Raw genomic sequence first — 19954 nt, 5'->3', positions numbered from 1 at the left:
CGTCGTCGGCTACAGGGTGTGACCGCATTCCCCCTTGATTGTTCCACGGCTTGACTTGTTATTTATCAACTTGCACCCATAGGAATTGTTCTGAATTAGAAGCTGGAGCACATTTTTGGGAATTAGAATACAATCCTTAGCCTTATATTTACATAGCATCAAAATTAATTTTTCCACAGACTGTAGTTTCTTTCGGGAGGCTAACTGGTGCCTTGACCTTGGATCCCTTGACCACAGTGAAACTCTAGTATGGACTCTCTATGAGAATGACAATCAGGCAGCCTGGAACTCATTCTTTTCCACACGTTTATAGATGTGGGAGTTTGTTATTAGCATTTAAACATAAAGTGACAGTTTGGAATCCTAACAGCTCTGGTGACTAGGTTCTCTTGCATTTACTACCTGAAGGTCAGAAAGGTATTCACATGCAGACTGGTTATGATTTTGAGGGTTGACTCAAATATTAATATTACAGGTATATTATAACCTAAAACACTGCCATAGGGTTATTTCAGCATTCTTAAAAAAGAAACTTGATTGTGCTAATTTTATGTAGAAAAGGCCAGAAATATTATTTATAATTACATGCTTTTCTTCTCTAAAATTACTTACGACTTTACTTCAATCATGAGTTTATATACAAAAACAAAGAACAGAAACCAGCTTTTTTAAGAGCCAAGAGAAATGCTACTTTTAGAAATTAGGATGCATTATTAATAGGCCACTGTGGCGTCCAGTGCGTACAATTACTTGTTATCTATGGCAGAATTGAAGTAATTGATTAACATTACCCCACCACAAGGCAGTGGGGACAACAGACATTCCGACGCCTTCGGATATTTGACCAACATTTCCAAGTGCTTAGCCTGGGCAGCATCCGCTGTCTGAGCTTCCCTTCCCTCCAAATTGTTGTCAAAGATACTTCTGAAGGCCTTACATTTCTCTGATATATAATATGAGAGCAACTTTAAAACATGGATAGTACTCCTTGGAGTCACGGCCCCTTGGTGTTTTATTCATTAAACAATCTAATCTTACTTGATAACATGCTGCTCCAAATATATTAAATAAATGTCACTACTTTCCTTATGGACTGTTACTTCATATAAAACTGAATATTTAGTTTAATGGAACTATAAATTCTTGAGTGTAATTCGCAAGGCAAAAAAAAAACCCAGCCAAAACAAACAAAACAAAATAAAAAAGGGAGAAGAAATGACAAGGAAGTCATGCCCATGATACCATAACAGTATGGCTGCCTAAACAAGGCCTGAACGATGCCTAAACCCATAAAGATGCTGCTGTGGAAGGGGCAATCTAACAGGGTCCCACCCTAGACAAGGAACTATAGAAAACTGATGACTATGGAAAGAGGGAGAATTAATCTTCCTTGGGGATAGCCCCCTAACTGGTTACCCAATACAAAGTGGTTGGTTATAAAATCATATACATACAATCATATACACATAAACAAAACTAAATCGATTCAGAAGGCTTCATCTATGTACTTAGGCATACATATGTGTCACAACAATAATCATAGAAAAAGAAACCATGAATTTGAGCAAGTTCAAGAGGGTTGGAAGGAGAGAAGGGAAAGGGGAAATGATAAACAAACATGCCAAAAATGAAAAATGCAAGTCAAAGTGGGAAATCTGTTTTTTGCTTTACTTCTATTTCCTATAAATCATCCTTTTCCTCCCATTTTTTTTCTCTTACTGAAAATAGATTCTTTGCTCACATAATATACCCTGATTATGGCTTCTCCTCCCTCTATTCCTCCCAGTTCCTCCCCACCTCCTCTCTCCTCCGGATATACCACTTTTATGTCTTTCACTAGAAAATAACAAGCTTCTAAGAGCCTAACCAAACATGACAAAATATAACAAGATGAAGCAAAAACTATCATATCGACATTGGACACAGAAAACCAACAGAAGAACCCCAAGAGCAGACTCAAGAGTCAGAGACCCATTTTATCTTTCTTAAAGGTCTCCCTTTCTGTGCTTTATTTACTTATTTATTTTATATATTTCAGTGTTTTGTCTGCACATTTGTCTGCATAAGCCCAGTCAGAAGAAGTTGTCAGATTTCCTGGAACTGGTGATACAGATGGATGTGAGCTACCATATGGATGCTGGGAATTGAACCCCGGTCCTCTGGAAGACAAGCCGGTGCTGTTAGCAGCTGACTCATCTCTGCAGTCCCCTGCTCTCATATCTTATTAAGCAATAAAAAGAGAGAACATGAGACTTGTGCTTTCTGATTTTCCTGTGGTCTGCAGCTTCTGTTTTCTGATTCTCACTATGCATTTTATGAACATATTTCAGTGAATCACAGCAAAACAGCATGAATTAGGACCATGATTTTGTACACACTAGGCAGCATTTGATCAGAAATCAAGCAGCTGAACAAAAGCGTCAAGGAGAAAGCTACTAGAAACATTTCGTTTAGCATTTTTACCAATCAAAATAAAGTCGCATGATCATAATAAGTCACATGCAGTATTTGAAAATGAGCTTAAGAATGAGAAAATAATATCTGTGAAATTAATTAGTTTAAGCCTTTGGGTACATTATTGGGGCATTATTTGGATACAAATTACACTGAATGATTCATAGCAACAGCCAAGCCTTGAACATTTAACTGACTGTGAAACAGCCCCAGGATATACTTGTAACTAGACAACCCCACACTTAAATCAGAGGCAGAAGGTGAATGTCAAGAGAAGTCACCAAACTCAGGCTTCGGGCTGCTGAGGAGAGGGTGTCTTCTGTGAATCTTAGGCAATGCCCACGCTTATTTCTATATTTCTCACTTATCTTTACTTGAGATTGGACGCCTCTATCTGCTTGCCCTATTCTGCTAAACCACTGGCTGAAACAGCCTTATTCATTAACCAATAAAAGCAACACATAGACAGAAGGACATCCCACACCACGTTTGGGTTTTCTCGGTGACAATAATTTAATAATCCTGTTTCTTCTCTCAATCTCCATCTTTAAGGCAGTCATGTAACATCTTGAAGATCCATATTAAGTTTAACCACCGCTGTAGCAAACAGCCTGTTCCCTAACAACAGATCTGAAGGCATCTGACGATGAACTTGGGGGCTTCTAGAAGTTTTCATTGTGTCATTTTGAACTCATGTATGTCTTCTAATTTGTTTTTGTCTTAGTGGTGCAAAATGAGGCATTTGATGATAATATTTTATTTCCCATTTCCCCCAAATCAGTACTCTAAGATATCTACAGGTTTATACTCCCTCAGTTCAAAACAACCATCTCCAATTCCTATAACAGCATCCAGCTGTTATTTACAGATCTGAACCAAATGAAAGAAATGAATTTATTCAGTTTTTACTGAAAACTCAACAGTCTCCAGTGACATAAGCAACAATGGAACAAAAGACAGCAACCATTTGTGGAAAAACGGATATGTTAGAGGAAAACAAAAAGAGAGGGAGAACAATAAGGATAAACACATCACATTGTTTTAGAGTGGAACTAGGGCACATTTCTTTTAAAGCAAGCCTTGTGATGGAATCATTGAATAACTGCCCTTTGTTGTCACACATAAGTGTACCTCCTCCCTGCTCAGTGAGTCTCCTCCTGACCTAAATGTCTCCTTATCCCCAAGCTCTGCCTTTGCATGACATCTCACATTTGTTTCCAGTTGGAGGCCATCATTTGGTTCAATGGTGTGCCAGCTGCTCTATGCCAACATCACACACAAACTAGTTATCTGAAAGGAGGAAACCTTAATTGATAAAATGCATCCATAAGATGCAGCTGTAAAGCATTTTCTTAATCAGTTATTAGTGGAGGAGGATCCAGCCCATTTTGGGTGGTGCCATTCCTGGGCTGGAGGTCCTAAATCCTATAAGAAAACAGCCATGAGGAGCAAGTCAGTAAGCAATACCCCTCTATGGTCTCTGCATTAGCTCCTGCTTCCAGGATCCAGCCCTGCTTAAGCTCCTGTCCTGATTTTCTTTGATGATGAGAATGATACAGAAGTGTAAGTCAAATAAACCATATTCCCAAATATTGTTTATAAATGTTTGTTTAAATTTAAAGGGGGATATGATATAGAGATGGATAGTTTGCATTGATATGTATCTTGCTTTATTGATACAGATTTAAGGTCAGTTTTATTATATGTATATTTCTGCTCTTGATTAAGGTATTGTGATCATGCAATTCATTTAAAAAGGTAATGTATAATTAAGAAATACAGGTTAATAGATAATTGTCTATAATAGTCAAGCTTGTAGTCATGTTAGGTTTTCTAGATGTAAAGAGGTGTATTTCAGATGGATAGGCATTCTTCAAACCTTTAAAAGACTACAGAATATGGCATTTAAAACATTTTAAAAACTTAGGACTTTTCATGACACTGAGAGACATCTGCTCCTGGCAGCACCAATCTATTTCAAGGGGGAAGATGGGCACCGAAGAGGCTCCTTATGGTGTTGACTAGCCATTTGGGAAAGAAACTTCTCTTGCCTGGACTGCTTGTTGAACTGGACATGCAGGACCCACAGAAAAATGACTGCTAAACTTGCCTAAAGTTGAGATGATCCTTTGGGATTCCTGCTTCATGAAAGAGTCTTCCAGACATTCTGCAGGACACAGAAGAAAGTGACTGACAAACTGCCAATATAGGCAGAACTGTCTTTAAAATTTCCTGTTTCATGAAAACATCTGCTGGATACTATGGGCATGTAGGCTGAAGATGGATACCCCAACAGTACAGAAGAACTTTGGGTGAGTGTCCAGGCAGCAAAATGTCTCTGTCAATTCTAGAGTTTTGGAAGTTGCTTATAATACACTTCCTGTTTACTTAGGTAATATTATATCCTCCCGGAGTCTTTGATGGAGTTAAAAAAATTATAGTTATTGTTATAGTTTTCCTTAGTTATAATAAAAGATAGAGTAGATATAAATATTGTGACTGTAATTATTGCTTAATAACTGTTTTGTTATATGCAATTTTACTATGTTAAAGTTAAAACCTTCGTTTTTATTTAAACAGAAAAGGGGAGGAGATGTGGGAGTCCCCTCTGTATGCTGTGATTACCATTATGAATAAAGAAGTTGCTTTGGGCCTGTTGATAGGGCAGAACTTAGGTAGATGGGGAGGACTAAACTGAATGCTGGGAGAAAGGAGGCAGAGTGAGAGAGAAGCCATGTAGCCCTGCCAGAGATAGATGCCAGAACTTTGGCTGGTAAGCCACAGCCATGTGGTGAAAAATCAGATTAATAGAAATGGGTTAAATTAATATGTAATAGTTAGCCAATGAGAAGTTAGAGCTAATGGGCCAAGCAGTGATTTAAATAATATGGTTTCTGTGTGATTATTTCGGTTCTGGGTGGCCAGGGCAAACAAGAATCCTCCCTCCAATACTTTCCCCCAATTTTGGTCATTGTATTTTATTGCAGCTATAGAAACTCTAACTGAGGAAACTTCTTTTTGGGATAACTTGTTTACTCATTGAGTCTCTAACTCAACATTCTAGTTTCCATAACAGTGGGAAACGGCATGCTAAAATGCCTCCCAAGAACCATTCCAAAATAATACCCAGATCATGCTTCTACCTCCAAAGCTCATTATCTTAATGTCTATAGTGCTGGAGAGCAGTGGATATTCATATTTTATGAATATAATGAAGTATAGTCCTTGGGCAACCTATGTTTTGGGAGTATTTTCACCCTGGACATCCCTATCATCATCATCATCATCATCATCATCATCATCATCATCATCAGCCATCAGCAGCAGTAGCAGCAGCACTATGAATGGTCATTTTTATGCCTCAATTCAGGACACAGAGGTACAGAGACCTCAAAGATTTTCTCTAGAGTCCCATATTTCATCAACAGCAACCAAGCTGGCCGTGTCACTAGACTATCTGGTTTCTGTCACAGAACTTTGAGAGTCAGAGTTCTATAAGGCCATAGAGATGCATGTCTTTTCTCCAAAAGGAGACTTGTAAGCAGTTAATGTGAAGAATGACAAGAAAGTAATTTACCTCCTAAGTCCTTCATCATCTCTGTCATGGTCCCCATGGATCCCCACATGTCTTCTGGAACTTAGATGGCTCTGTTCTTGCCATTGTTCACCTCTAGAGATTAACTTGAATACATTTTTTTATTGAGTCCTTGAGAAATAGGCAAGAGACTAACTTGGAACAGAAGTCCCTTGTGTATAGAAAAGCAGAATTGACTTTCATTACCCACAAATGGATTTATTCCTAAGATGATAAAAACTGGTGAGTATTTCCTAGCTACTGAAATGATTATTATTATGACACTCTGCAGCTTGCGTTAATGTCATTCTATTTGAATTTGTCTTAATTTTACTTACATTTAAGGAATTTAACATTAACAATTGATAATCTATCTAAATTATTGTAAAATATTTAAATTTCAAAAACAAAGTGTGGGAATTTACTCTTTTAATTATACATTTTTTTTTTTTTTTGGTTTTTCGAGACAGGGTTTCCCTGTAGTTTCTAGAGCCCGTCCTGGAACTAGCTCTTGTAGACCAGTCTGGCCTCGAACTCACAGAGATCCGCCTGCCTCTGCCTCCCGAGTGCTGGGATTAAAGGCGTGCGCCACCACCGCCCGGCTTAATTATACATTTTATGACTTCTATAGACCAAGCAAACGTTTGGTATAATAATAGAATTCACATTGAAATGTGCTATGAGTACATTTGAAAGTACACACAGACTCTGGAGCTGCAAGCTACTGTCTTTTAGCTAAAGGGCAGGGACCAGCATATATTAAAAAAAATACGAGTCTCTTGGTTTCCAGAACTGATCAAATATACTTACTCTGGCACCAACTGTTATAAAAAACTATTGCGATACCAGTTTATCTCTTTGGTCTTGATCTTTCCTTTCCAGCAAGGCAACTGGAATTTATACCCTCAAATTCTTAGCATTTTCTTATTCTATACAGTTGTCATTGGAGATTTTTGTGAACTTAAGGAGAAGCCTCAGGCATCTTGTAGTACTGGGAACCATGCTGAAGAATGGTACACTCTTGTGCTCATTGGTGAGTCAGGCGTGGTTTACACAGGGCTCTGTAGAGTGTCAGTGCTACTGCAAGAACTGTTCTGAGTACGAAAGTCATTAGAATCCATTAGAGAGGTGTGGCTTCGCGCAAGTTCAACCTATTGTACCTACAATGCCTAATACAGCAGCAAGAAATCCAGGCCTGAGATAATAGAGATATGGAATAGAAGAGAGGGGCAATGGGTATAACCAGCCTAGAACTGAGAAAGGAGGTAGACATGTAAAAATAGTGTATCTGGACAGGCTGTAGAAGAGGAGTCCTGGTCAGTAAAAGCGAGGATTGGGTATGATCCTCTGTAGGTAGAAATAAGGTGTAGGGTTGGCTGGGCTACCAGCAATGAGATAAGTGGCAGACACATGCTGGCCAATGTCTACACAGGATGTTTTCTGTCTCCATCACTAGCCTGCATACCATTTATTTCTATCTATTTTTGCTATAGCCCACTTGCCAATGCAATGATGCTGCCAATGATCCACTTTAGAAGAATAGTCTAGGGACAAGAGAAGAATGATACATTTTTAATTCACCTTAAACACTCAGATTAGCAGTTGACCTATTCTCCTTTATGCTCTCTCTACATAATTTAAAGATACAAAGTGGCCAGTCGGTGTTGTTGTGTCTAGTTTTTGTTTTAATCGAAGAAGTGAACAGTCATGAATAGACAAGGAAGTGAACACTGGTAAGCCAGGCTTTGCTGTTGATCACACAGAGGGTATGATAGTGCAGCAGTATGACTACAAGCACTGCCCTGAGTTCAAAAGTAGTGTGACAAAATCCTGCTGAGTTGTATGACTTTGGACAAGTTTACTACTTGCTGTGTCTACGCTGTCTAACACAGCAGCAAGAACTATCTGTGGCCAAGGAGGGCTTGAAAAGTGCTTCAGCAGTAGGCGAATTTGTCTTAATTTTACTTACATTTAAGGAATTTTACATTAACAATTGATAATCTATCTAATTATTGTAAAATCTTTAAATTTCAAAAACAAAGTGTGGGAATTTACTCTTTTAATTATACATTTCATGACTTCTATAGACCAAGCAAACGTTTGGGATAATAATAGAATTCACATTGAAATGTGCTATGAGTATAAATGCCCACTGGATTTCTGTGTGTGTGTGCATGTACACATATATGCCTAAGTGTGCTGGCCAGTGTGTGTGTGTATGTGTGTGTGTGTGTATTTGTGTGCATGTGCAGAAGTTGGCATTGAAAATGTTCCTCTATCACTTTCCACTTTATCTTTTGAAAGAGAATGTCATTTTGAGTGAGGTATCCCAGATACAGAAAGACAATTATCAGATGTACTCACTCATAGGTGGTTTTTAAATATAAAGCAAAGAAAACCAGCCTACAAACCACAATCCCAGAATCCAAGAGAACTTAGACAATAATGAGGACACTAAGAGAGACTTATATAGATCTAATCTACATAGGAAGTAGAAAAAGACAAGATCTCCTGAGTAAATTGAGAGCATGGGGGATTTGAAGGAGGGTTGAAGCAGGGAGGGGAGAGGCAAGGAGGAGAGCAAATAAATATGTAGAGCTCAATAAAAATCAATAAAAAAGAAAAACAAAGAAAAAAGGGTGTCTTACTGAACTCAGAGCTCACTGTTTTGATTAGGCTGTTGACCAGCAAACCCCTGAGATCTACTGACACTGGGATCATAAACCTGTGCCATTATGACAGCATTGTAGAAGGATGCTGGGCAGTCACTTTACCTATTGTTCCTCCTCCACATCCCCCAGGTTTAAACAGTCCTTACAATTGCATCTTTGGTCCTTATTATTTCTAAATTCTGTTTAATTTAAAAATGAAAAAGAAGAACTACTCCTTTAATAAGTGATTTAAAATGTGAAAAAATAAATTTCAAAGAATAAGTAGGTGATGGATGAAACAAAAGAGAAACTCAAACACCCTTGTATGCTCTCTAAGTAATCTATTCATGTGAATATTCTACTAAATAAATATTAAAGTGCTACGTTAAAAATTTGTTTGTCTTCCCACCTTTTTATATTCCATGAAGCACAAATTAAGTTTCCTTTTAGCAATCCAATTCTTTTTCACAAAGTAATGCTAAAGTAAATGAAATTTATGAATGCATTTTATCAAGACAGTAAAAAAACAATAAAATAACTAAAATTTACTGGACTCTTCCTAGTCATCAGGATTTATTATAGATGTGCTACTTGTATTTATCCACTGGGTCTTTGAAATAACCTCCTGAGATAATATGGCAGACAGAATTATAGATTTTTTTGAGCATTGTGTACATTTTAATTTTAGGAAGTTAGCAATGTATCATTTGTATGACATGAAGGAGTTAAGAATGTAAAAGAGGAGATAAGGTTACTAATTTACAGATGAGGGAAGCCCAAATTACCCAGGTAATTACAGGGTCCTGAGGGAAGGCTGAGAGTCAGGGGCCAGAGCCATAGGAAGTTGCTTCGCCACTGGCTTTAAAAGGTGAGAGCTCACATGTTGAGACAACAACCACAAAGCAGTGAAAGAGAGAGAGAGAGAGAGAGAGAGAGAGAGAGAGAGAGAGAGAGAGAGAGAGAGAGAGAGAGAGAGAGACAGAGAGAGACAGAGAGGGAGAGGGGGGGAGAGAGGGGGAGAGAGAGAGAGAGAGAAAGAGAGAGAGAGAGAGAGAGAGAGAGAGAGAGAACAAGAAATGGTGGTGTGGGCTTTTGAAATCTCAAAGTTCACACCCCCAGTGACACACCTCCTCTAACGAAGTCCTCCTAATCCTTCCCAAATAGTTCCACCAACTGGGGAACAAACATTCACTTAAATACATGAGACTATGGGGGCCATTCTCAAACCACCACACATTCCAATGAATATGGATGGCCTCTTGGAGCTGGAAAAGACTAGAAAGCCAATTCTTTCCTCGAACCTCCAGGAAAGGCTGCTCTACCAATTTCCATCTAGTGAGATCTGCATCAGATTTCTGCTCCAGAAATATGAAATAATAAATGTGTGTTGTTTTAATTGAAAGACAATACGTGTGACATTTAAAACTACTCTGTGGTATTTTATCATGGCAGCAATAGGAAACGAATACAAATGGGTATATCTAATAGTCCATTTCACAGACAAGGCAACTACAGCAGAAATAATTGAAATATTTAACCCAGGACTCATACAGTCAGCAGGTGGTTTGGTGAAAGATTCAGACCACACACTCAACTGACACATGGTGCTTTCTCATGTCCTGTTTTAGCAGAGAATGTTCTATTTTCTTTTAGCATCTTGCCGTTCTCTTGGTCTCTGAACTAAGGCTACTTCATTGGATGTGGCTGGATGCATGAAGGTTAGATCGCTTAGGCAATACTGCAGCTCTCACTGAAGTACCAGTCAGGATCTTCAACCATCTGAGCTCTGTGTCGGCCTTCAAACTGTGTACTGCATGAGGTTAGAGCAGCCAGAGTGTTGTCACCTGTGCCTGATGAATGCTAAATGATATCATCTCCCAGTCTTCTGCTCGGTCCAGCTTTGTGCTGAATTCCTTTGTTTAGACAATCAGTGACACACTCAACAAGACAACCTGAGATCCTCTACTGAGGAGGAAAGGCTGATTTGGCTTCCACTTTTGACACTTAAGCCCGTAGTCCATTAGTTCATAGCATTTGGAGCTATAACAATGCAGTAGAGCATGGTGGGAGTACATAGGAAGGAGGCTGTCTACCTTCTGACATCCGGGAAGCAAAACAAAGTGACAGGAAGGGCTGGGATCCCCACAGGGCCTCCAAAGGTGCATCTTACTGACCTTATCTCCTTTCATTAGGCCTCAATTCTTACAGGTCCTACCACCTCCAGGCAGTGCCGTAAACTCACTGACAATTTGTGATGCCTAGGCATTTGGGGGAAAACCCCAGATTCAAACTATAGCAGGAATTTCAGCAGTCTTAAACTGTAGTCCCTAACTAAGCAAATCAGCTCCATGAAGATAAAACCTGAGAGAATAAATTGACTTTTTAGGAAAACCTCACTGAAGAAGCCAGACAAGTGGCTGCATTCAGATTTGACTTGCAAATGACATATTTGACTTGCAATTGTCTCACTACTTATTTTTTTTTCCAGTTTCTCAATTATATCCCTATTATTGCCTAAGACCAGGGTGTAGGGTTGGGTCATACTGAATCCTAAAATCAAGGGAATGAATGTAAAACCCGTTCTTTCACACAGCAAAGAAACACTGAGAGGAAACATGCCATACTGATAAAATATATTTAATTATATTTCAAAAATTAAGAAAATTTTATTATCAATAATTTGAACTCATTCTTTTTCTAGACATATAACAAAATGTTTCTATTTTGTAATATAAACTTTACAATCTTTACACCATGGCTTCTCCCAAAGCAATATATCACTGACTCACTGAGGTAGAATATTTTACACACACACACACACATACACACACACACACACACACACACACACACACACACTTGTTTATACCTACATCAATCTATATAGTTGAATCTGTGCATTTGTTTTGATTTCCAGGACTGGCTATCACATCTCCTGACACACCCATGACTTTCTGCTGTTATTTATCATGCTATAGATTATAATTTTAAAACACTGTTTATTCCTTATCATTTTCAGTTGATGCCATTTAGAAAACGGTAACAGTGAGCTATCATTTGCACAAGCAAATACCGTATGTTATCTGGGTCCTGTAATTCCTTTCCTGAAAGGTTTGTATTGTTAATTGCTAAGATCCAAGTACATTCAATTAATTCTTCTACCCAGGGAGAAGACCTTGAAAGCATCTGTCTCTTTTCTATGGCCTCACGATTCAGTTGAAAATGAGTTCACAAGCAAAACTTACTGCCAAAGATTCTCTGGGCTTTTAGGCTCTGTGCTCTACTATCTTTGGCACCCCATTTAAACTCAGTTTCCATTATTTACACGGGATTTCTTTCCTGAGGGAGTCTTAAGTCAGTATATTCAAATCCATTCTCACTAAAGCAGAGCAGAACATTAACTTGGGACTTAGAGACCTTAAAAGCCTTTTCCTCAAAGAGCCATTCAACAGATATGCAACTGGGCAAAGAATGTGAAGAATCCCCCCGCAAAAGTTTTATTAGGTTATTTACTAGAGAGATATGAGGAGATTATTTTATTTCCTCTGAAGTCGTTCCCATAACAAACTCCTCGTTGGTCTTGATTTTGTTCACTAAGCATATATGTAAACATATGAGTCCCAGAGAAATGAAATTATTATTTTTATAAATATTTTCTTCCTTCATCTTGTTTTATTCATTTATTTAGTTTTTTCTTTTGTTTTGAGATGGTTTTTTTCATAGCTTTGGAACCTGTCCTATAACTTGCTCTGTAGACCAGGCTGGCCTCAAAATAACAGAGATCCGCCTGTCTCTGCCTGCTGAGTGCTGGGATTAAAGGTGTGTGCTATCACCACCTGGCTCATCTTGTTTCTTCTCCTGGTATTTAAAGTACTTTAGCAAGAAGCAAGGGCTATTGTGCTTCCACTTTGGAAGGAGATTCAAAGACAGAGGTCAGGGAGTAACTCAAGCAGACTGTACTAACACACTCCTTAGCCTCTGGTTTTGGAGCACAGTCTCTGGAACATGCTCTGGTAACGGATACGGAAGAAATGCATTAAGTCCTGATGGAAATGGCCTCCTTGTCTTGCTACATGAATTACCAAGTGGGTAGCATAAATCTCTTGAAGACCAAGCTAGCCTGCACGACTGCAGTTTTCCACCCTGAGTGACGCTGCTGGAGTTGACTCTGAAATGTCTCCTCTAAGTTCACAGTTTGCACTCTAGGCCCCCACCCTGTGGTGCTGATTTACAGGCTAAGGAGTAATTAAGATGTTGTCCTTTGTTGGAGGAAGTAGGTAAGTAAGGAGGGACAGGCCTTTGAAGGTTACAGCTGCACCTTAGTTCCACTCTTGCTCACAGGACCTCTTGTCCTTGAAGTGCAAGAAGTCTCTGCCATAGGTTTACATCACCATGAACAGTTCTATACCTTTTCTGTTATGGTGGAGTGATGTCTCCCCAAGCTATAAGCCAAGAAGAAATCTTTTCTCACTTAGATTGCTTTTGTACGCATTTTGTCATAGAGCTAAGAATAGCATCTAACACAAATACTATGATTAGTGTACAGTGTGATTCTATAAGGTAAAGATTCTGGTTCTCTAACAGTTAAGAGACACCTTCCCCTATGTCAAACCAGCATGATCAGGTCATCTGGTTTTCATTAATTAAGATAATTTGAGACTCTGACCTTCATTCTTCTGACTCTAAATCTAGAAGTCACTATATAATCACACTAACCTCCTAGACATTTAGGTAAACAAGAGACACCCAGAAGAAAATCCAAGGTCCTTTAGATCAACTAGATAATACAATATACTACAGAAGTCAAAATGAAGGAAAAAATTGAAGCCTTGCCATTTCCCAGGCAATGGTTAGCAAATTTTCTGTCACTATAGAGTTTTAAAATAGTAGACTTGGTGGGCCATGCATCTTTCTTCCTTTCTCCTCCTCATATTTGGTTTCTTCACTTCATTTTCATTTATTTTAAATTGTGAAAGCCATCCATATTTCCTGCTGAAGGTAGAATTTGACATAAATGCTGTATAGTTCACAGCAACGTTGACTGTAGAAAGCTCGACTGTCTCAAAGGGTAGCTTATGATGCAGGTCTTGGGGCAGCAATTGTAACTGAGAGTCACTCAGCATGTCAGTTTTATCATATATGTGCACATTGTTGACTGGTAGTAATTTCAACAATATTTGAACAATATTAATGATAGAGCCATATTTGGCTTTATGTATACAATATATTCTTGTCATCCCCAAAATTAAATTTTATGGTTTCTGCTATTTCAAAATCATCACAAAATGTTGATAAATTTTGAAAATGTTTCTCTTTCTAGTTGAGACTTGCGACTCTGCCATGGGAAATTCATTATTTAGCCAGAGGGAGACAAAAGCCTACCTGACAGTTGCTCCACAGTCTCCTCTTGCATCAGTGGATAATCATTCTTGATTTGAGAGGGGGGATAAAAGACTTAGAAATGAAGAAAACCTCTGGGGTGAGCAGTGACTATAAGACACACGAAATTACAGGAATTAACCAGAAAACAGACCTATATAAATTAAATTAACTATCTGTAAACTTTATCAAAACATGCTGTCAGTGGGATAAGAAAAACAATTTATAAATATTTCAGGTGGCGGGGAGATAGCTGAATGGGTGAAGTGGTTACTGTAGCATAAAGACCCAAGTTTAAGCTCTGAACCCCACATAAAAAAGCTATGGTGGCAAGATCTCCTGAGTAAAATGGGAGGATGGGGACCATGGGAGAGGGTTGAAGGGGAGTGGAGAGGCAGGGAGAAGAGCAGAGAAAAATGTAGAGCTCAATAAAATAAAAAAAAATAGAGAAAAAAAAAGCTATGGTGGTACCCACCTGAAACCCCAGTACTGGCTAAGCAGATGACTGGGGCTTGCTAGTCAGCCAGCTCAGCACGATGAGCAACTTCCAGACAACTGAGAAAGACTGTCCCAAAAAATAAGATCGAAAATGTCCTAAGGAAAACAAGCTAAGGCTAGCTTCTGTCTTCATATCACCAAGAACATTCCTCACACCCACTGGAACGTACATCATACTGTGAAGAACTGTCTCAACGTTTTATCAGTTTATCTTCACTGAATTCTAATAGTCTCAGCTGTCAGGATTTATGCGTCCCATATAAATGGCAAAAGGACTAAAGAAATCTTTCATTTTCATGTTTATCAAATCTCTTTAGTTTGGACTATATACCCAAACTTTAATCATAAAGCCTAAGCTGATTTCTGACTGAGAACACTAAAATGAAGTACTTTAAGACAGATACCCATATCAAGTTCTGAGTGGCAACATCACTTCTGCAGGACATCAGTGTTCAACCCTCGCGTGCATCTCCCTCTTCAGTTCATTTCTGTGCAATTTAACTAAGAGTTAGGAGCTAACCAAGTTTTCATCTTGGTGTTAATTGTTCTAAGGTGCCAGTCCCGAAGTCCTTACTCAATTCTAGTCTATATCCAGTTGGAATGGGACTGATGGATCATGCGACCAAACCCGTCTCTCTGAATGTGGCCAACAGCGGGGGCTGACTGAGAAGCAAAGGACATTTGCGCTGGGCTCTGATTCTTCTGCATGGACGGGCTCTGTGGGAGCCTTCTCAGCTTGGTCGATCACCTTCCTGGACCTGGGGGGAGTTGGGAGGACCTTGGACTTAGCATAGAGTGGGGAACCCTGATGGCTCCTTGGCCTTGAGAGGGAGGGAGGGGAGGTATGGGTGGAGGGAAGGGGAGGGAAGGGGGAAGGGGGAGAAGGAGGGGCGGGAAGGGGGAGGAGGAGCGGAGGGAGGGGGAGGAGGAGGGAAGGAGATGGAAATTTTTAAATATAAAAAAAAAATAAACCATGAAAAAAAAAAGGATAAAAGGCATTGATCTGGGTACCAATGAGGCAAAAAAAGAGACAAAAAAACAAAAAGCAAAACAAACAAACAAACAAAAAAAAAAACCAGACTCAATCCCTACCTATTTCCCATATACCAGTGATAAAAGAAAAATATATAAATAGTGAAATAGCAATTAAAAGTTCAGTCCAAGACAGGTTAGAAGGCAAAATAGCTGTGAAATGGACTTACATATCATACATAATACAGTGCATTAGAAAAGTGACTGCTTGCCCATTTATCAATTCGTTGGTATTCACATTGGGTCAGGCTTTATACCTCTGGACACATTTCTTTAAAATTCCAGAGTTACACATCTAGCTTCCTACTTGACATTGCTAGCATAGACCTAGAAAGCACTGAGAACTCGGTACCTTTATAATGGGCAGGACCACGCTCCTATGTTCCTGTTCTCATACACTTTCCTACTAAAGAACAATTTGGTTCTGAATATGCAGGCAAAAACTTAACAGCAGGGGATGGGGGGATCTCTCAACAGTTAAGGGTGCTAGCTCCTCTTGCAGAGGTCCCGGGATCAGTTTCCAAGAGCTAGGTGTAGTGGTTCACAACCACCAAGTTCCACAAGACTGGATTCCTTCTGTGGATACCAAGCTACATGGTACAGATACATTCATGTAGGCCAAACATTCACACACATATGATAAAAATAAATAAACCCTTTAAAGAAATGTGCACAGCCAACCCACACTGCTTTCTTTCCCACATGCCTTGTAAGTAACTTATGCAAAGCCTAGTTGTTTTGCTACCAACATGTATCCAGAATCCAAACACTTCTAACCAACCCAGGAGAAAGCCATACTGGACTTCAGTTGGTGCCACCGCAATAGCTTTCTGACTGCTGGTCTTCTCACTGCTCCTAAGCTTGCCCTCTGTAGCCACAGAGTCCGTTACTATTTTCTAGAGACTCTCAAATGCATGAGTCAAAATTCAGATTCATCAGGTGAAGAAAGCAAGGTGGAGAGTCCAAAACTGGGCCACGCTCTTCATAGCGACATCCCAGGTCAGCCTCTATTGCACTGGTTCTCAACAGGAGGGTCATGACCCCTTCAGGGACCAAATGACCTTCTCACGGGCGTTGCATATCAAATGTCCTGAATATCAGATATTTACATTATGATTCATAACAGTAGTGAAATTAGAATTTTGAAATTGCAGCAAAAATAATTTTATGATTGATGGTCATCACGACATGAGGAAGTGTAATAAAGAGTCTGCAGCATTGGAAAGGTTGAGAACCACTGCTCTAGTAGGATAAATCAGAATTTCTTGCTGAAAGCACAGATTCCCAGCAACACCACCAGGCCTTCTCATATAAAATCACTGGAGTCCAGAGATCTAGGGTCTATACGCATAGGAGCCTCCGTATGAAGTGGAAACAAGCAAACATTGTCAGAGAAACATCTTGGAAGGTGGGCAATGCTCCCATTAACAAATCTGTTCACTAAATAGTACTAAATATTACTAAATACTACAACACATCTTTTTCAAAAAGACGCCTGAAATGTACCACAACCTTCACACTTTGCAGCCAGGGCAGAGATTCCTGGTGCATTTCTTCATGGTGCTGCACATGTGAATCCTGCAGCTGCCCTCGAGGACATTCTCAAGGGCCACAGTGACTTTGTACCAGCGTATGTTCCTCCAAGTGGTTAAAGAGTTTCTCAAAAACTCAGTGAGTGTGTCAGTTTCATCCTTATTCCCTTTGAGGAGGAAACAGGGTGGAAAACACATTGGCTTTGGAGTCAGTGGGCCCTGTGGCCGGCAGAGAGGACACTTAGCAGTTCTAGGACGTGAACAAGGCATCCAGTCTTCTGAACCTCTAATTTGTCATCAGTAAGTTCTTGTTAAACATGTAAAACTTTCTAATTGACGCATGACAGTTGTGTACATTTATGGGGTGCCATGCGGTATTTCAATCTACATATTCATTGCATCATGTCTAGATCAGTGTAAGCATTTATTTCCTCAAGCACATGTCATTTGCTTGTGGTGAAATAACATTCAAAATTCTTTCTTTTAGCTTTTTAAATGTATAGTATATTATCATGACATGGCAGAGTCTTTGCGTTTCCTGAGTTTAGGACTTTTCATTTGCCTTAAAGTTACTGAATTTAAAAAAAAAAACATGATCAAACATTCATTTGCAATCCCAAACACGCACACACGCACACACACACACACACACACACACACACACACAGAGAGAGAGAGAGAGAGAGAGAGAGAGAGAGAGAGAGAGAGAGAGAGAGAGAGAGGACAAAAAAGTATTTGTAGGAAAAGGTGGTTTCATATAAGATGAAACAATATAAATTTAAAACATAGTGATAAGAGTTAGTTCTACCCATGGTGAATTCTTTATCATTCCATTTAATTCTGGTAAAAGAACTAGACAAACCAAAAGGATACGTAGAAAATAATAAACAGCTATTGAATACTTTAAAATATTTTGCTTATTTTGAAAAAACTATAATCTAATTAGAAAAACTATTGTCAGTAACACATGTATCTGTGTACAATCTATGGATATGTTGATACTATTAGTAAAAGTTAGAAAATAGGGTTTTTTGACCTTTGAGCAATCTCAAACCTTTTTAAGTTTACAGGGTTAATAAGTGTGAAATCATTTTGCTTCTGTGAAGGGACAGTCATAGCCCTCAATTCAAGAGCAATATTGCTTTGTGAAAACCCAAACCTTGATTTGTCCAAAGAGTAGGTATAGAAAGTTACACTGTGTTCACCTGTCACTCAGAGGCACATCGGGGACCAAATGACTTTCATTTAAAAACTGCTAGTGCAACAGGTATTTTTTCATTCATTATTTACTATATCCTTAAACATCAAAGTTTAAAAAGAAAAAAAAATTAAGTTGAAAGCACTCTGACTTCAACACATGTCCAGTTTTGGAAAATGTGGCACACCATTTATATCCTGACAGGGGATTTTAATGATTAAACAGATCCCTTCCCCAAATCTTAAAGCTAGAAGGGACTCCTTATTTCATCCTCCCTGCTTAAACAGAGGCACGGAAGAGCAACACTGATACAATAAGAGCACAAATTTAAAAATTATAGAATTTTACAATTGGTAAGAAACAACTTTCAAATGAAAATATCATGCATTCCACATAACTCTTAATACGTTACTCTGATTTTGTGCCAAAGTTAACCAAGCGTTTTAAAAAAGCATTTCCGTTTCAGAGTCAGGAAAAGGACAGAAAAATAACCTCAGATCTCTTGAAGTTAGAGATCTAACTACCAGCATCTACAAAACATGATTGTTTATAGGCGCTACACAAAGAAACCCACCATCTGGGCTCTTCTTCCAAATTAAGACTTACAACAGAAACCACTGAAACTAAATGTCAAATTTCTTTTTGTTCTTTTTTTTTCCTTTCCGTGCTTCAGAGTTAACATCATACAAATGCTTGGAAGCAGAGGATTTCACAGACACACACCACACATTTAAATGACAGATCTAAGAAAGAAAATCGGTTCTCTTAATGATAGCAATGCTATCGAGAGATGCTTTCCCCCGACACAGCAACAACAAGGTAGCAAACTCTAGGTCATACATATCTTGGTCTGAAGCCAAAACACCAAACCCTCCCAAATTGCAGCGTCTATCTCCATAATAGCAGTTCAGTCAAGAGAGTCTGTTTGCCAAGCATACAGTACCATTATGAGGGTTCTGGGTCTACTCATTTCATCGTCACTTTCGAGAGGCACGATTTCATGGGATGGTTCCTCCTGGCGTCTTCTGCAAATGTGTGGACAGCTCCTCTGGACCACAGAGCGAAAAGCTTGAAGCAGAACAATGCTGGCAGTGCAGCCCATCGCTGCATCCTGGAGCCTACAGAATAACTTCTATGTTGATGCTATGTTTGAAAAACAGTGCCTCCTTGTCCCTGAGAACAAGCCTACACGGCAGCTGCAGCCGGCTCACCCTCCAATCACTTCCTTGAGCTATGATCATCTGATCACGGCCAAATAGCTTGGATGCAGAGATGGGGAAGATTTGATCCACGGAAACTGAACACACTCAACAACATCAGAGCGTTTCAACTAGAAAGGATTTCTCAGTGCATTTCAAGAGCAAGCTTTCTGTTCATTACAGGGACTGTCTTGGATTCTTGCTTCAGAGTTTTGGGTAAATACCTCTCTCTCTCTCTCTCTCTCTCACTCTCTCTCTCTCTCTCTCTCTCCCTCTCTCTCTCTCTCTCCCTCCCTCCCTCCCTCCCTCCCTTCCTCCCTCCCCCTCCCTCTCCTATCTCTCTTTCACTCACACACACACACACACACACACACACACACACACCATAAATCACTCTTCAAATTAAACAACTGAAAATCAGACTTCATGCTAACTTT

The 19954-nt window shown here is 39.2% G+C and overlaps 1 protein-coding gene across 3 annotated transcripts in view; it reads right to left on the bottom strand.

Moving 5' to 3' along the window:
* Positions 1-19954, bottom strand: part of Dock10 (dedicator of cytokinesis 10) — a 253512-nt gene that overhangs the window by 180045 nt on the left and 53513 nt on the right. For 2 of the 3 annotated variants that reach the window (XM_038339210.1, XM_038339211.1), the window contains exon 1: positions 19262-19449. The exons of the other annotated variant lie outside the window; for it this stretch is intronic. In XM_038339210.1, the coding sequence (XP_038195138.1) occupies positions 19262-19420 (159 nt within the window). In that variant the 5' untranslated portion in view covers positions 19421-19449. Of the gene's footprint in view, positions 1-19261; positions 19450-19954 lie in introns of those variants that run through there. 3 annotated transcript variants of the gene reach the window in all.

Source organism: Arvicola amphibius, chromosome 8 (genome assembly GCF_903992535.2).
Source record: "Arvicola amphibius chromosome 8, mArvAmp1.2, whole genome shotgun sequence".
Classification (NCBI taxonomy): domain Eukaryota; kingdom Metazoa; phylum Chordata; class Mammalia; order Rodentia; family Cricetidae; genus Arvicola; species Arvicola amphibius.
The sequence above is the reverse complement of the archived record's forward strand: the minus strand, read 5'-3'. Positions and strand labels throughout refer to the sequence as shown.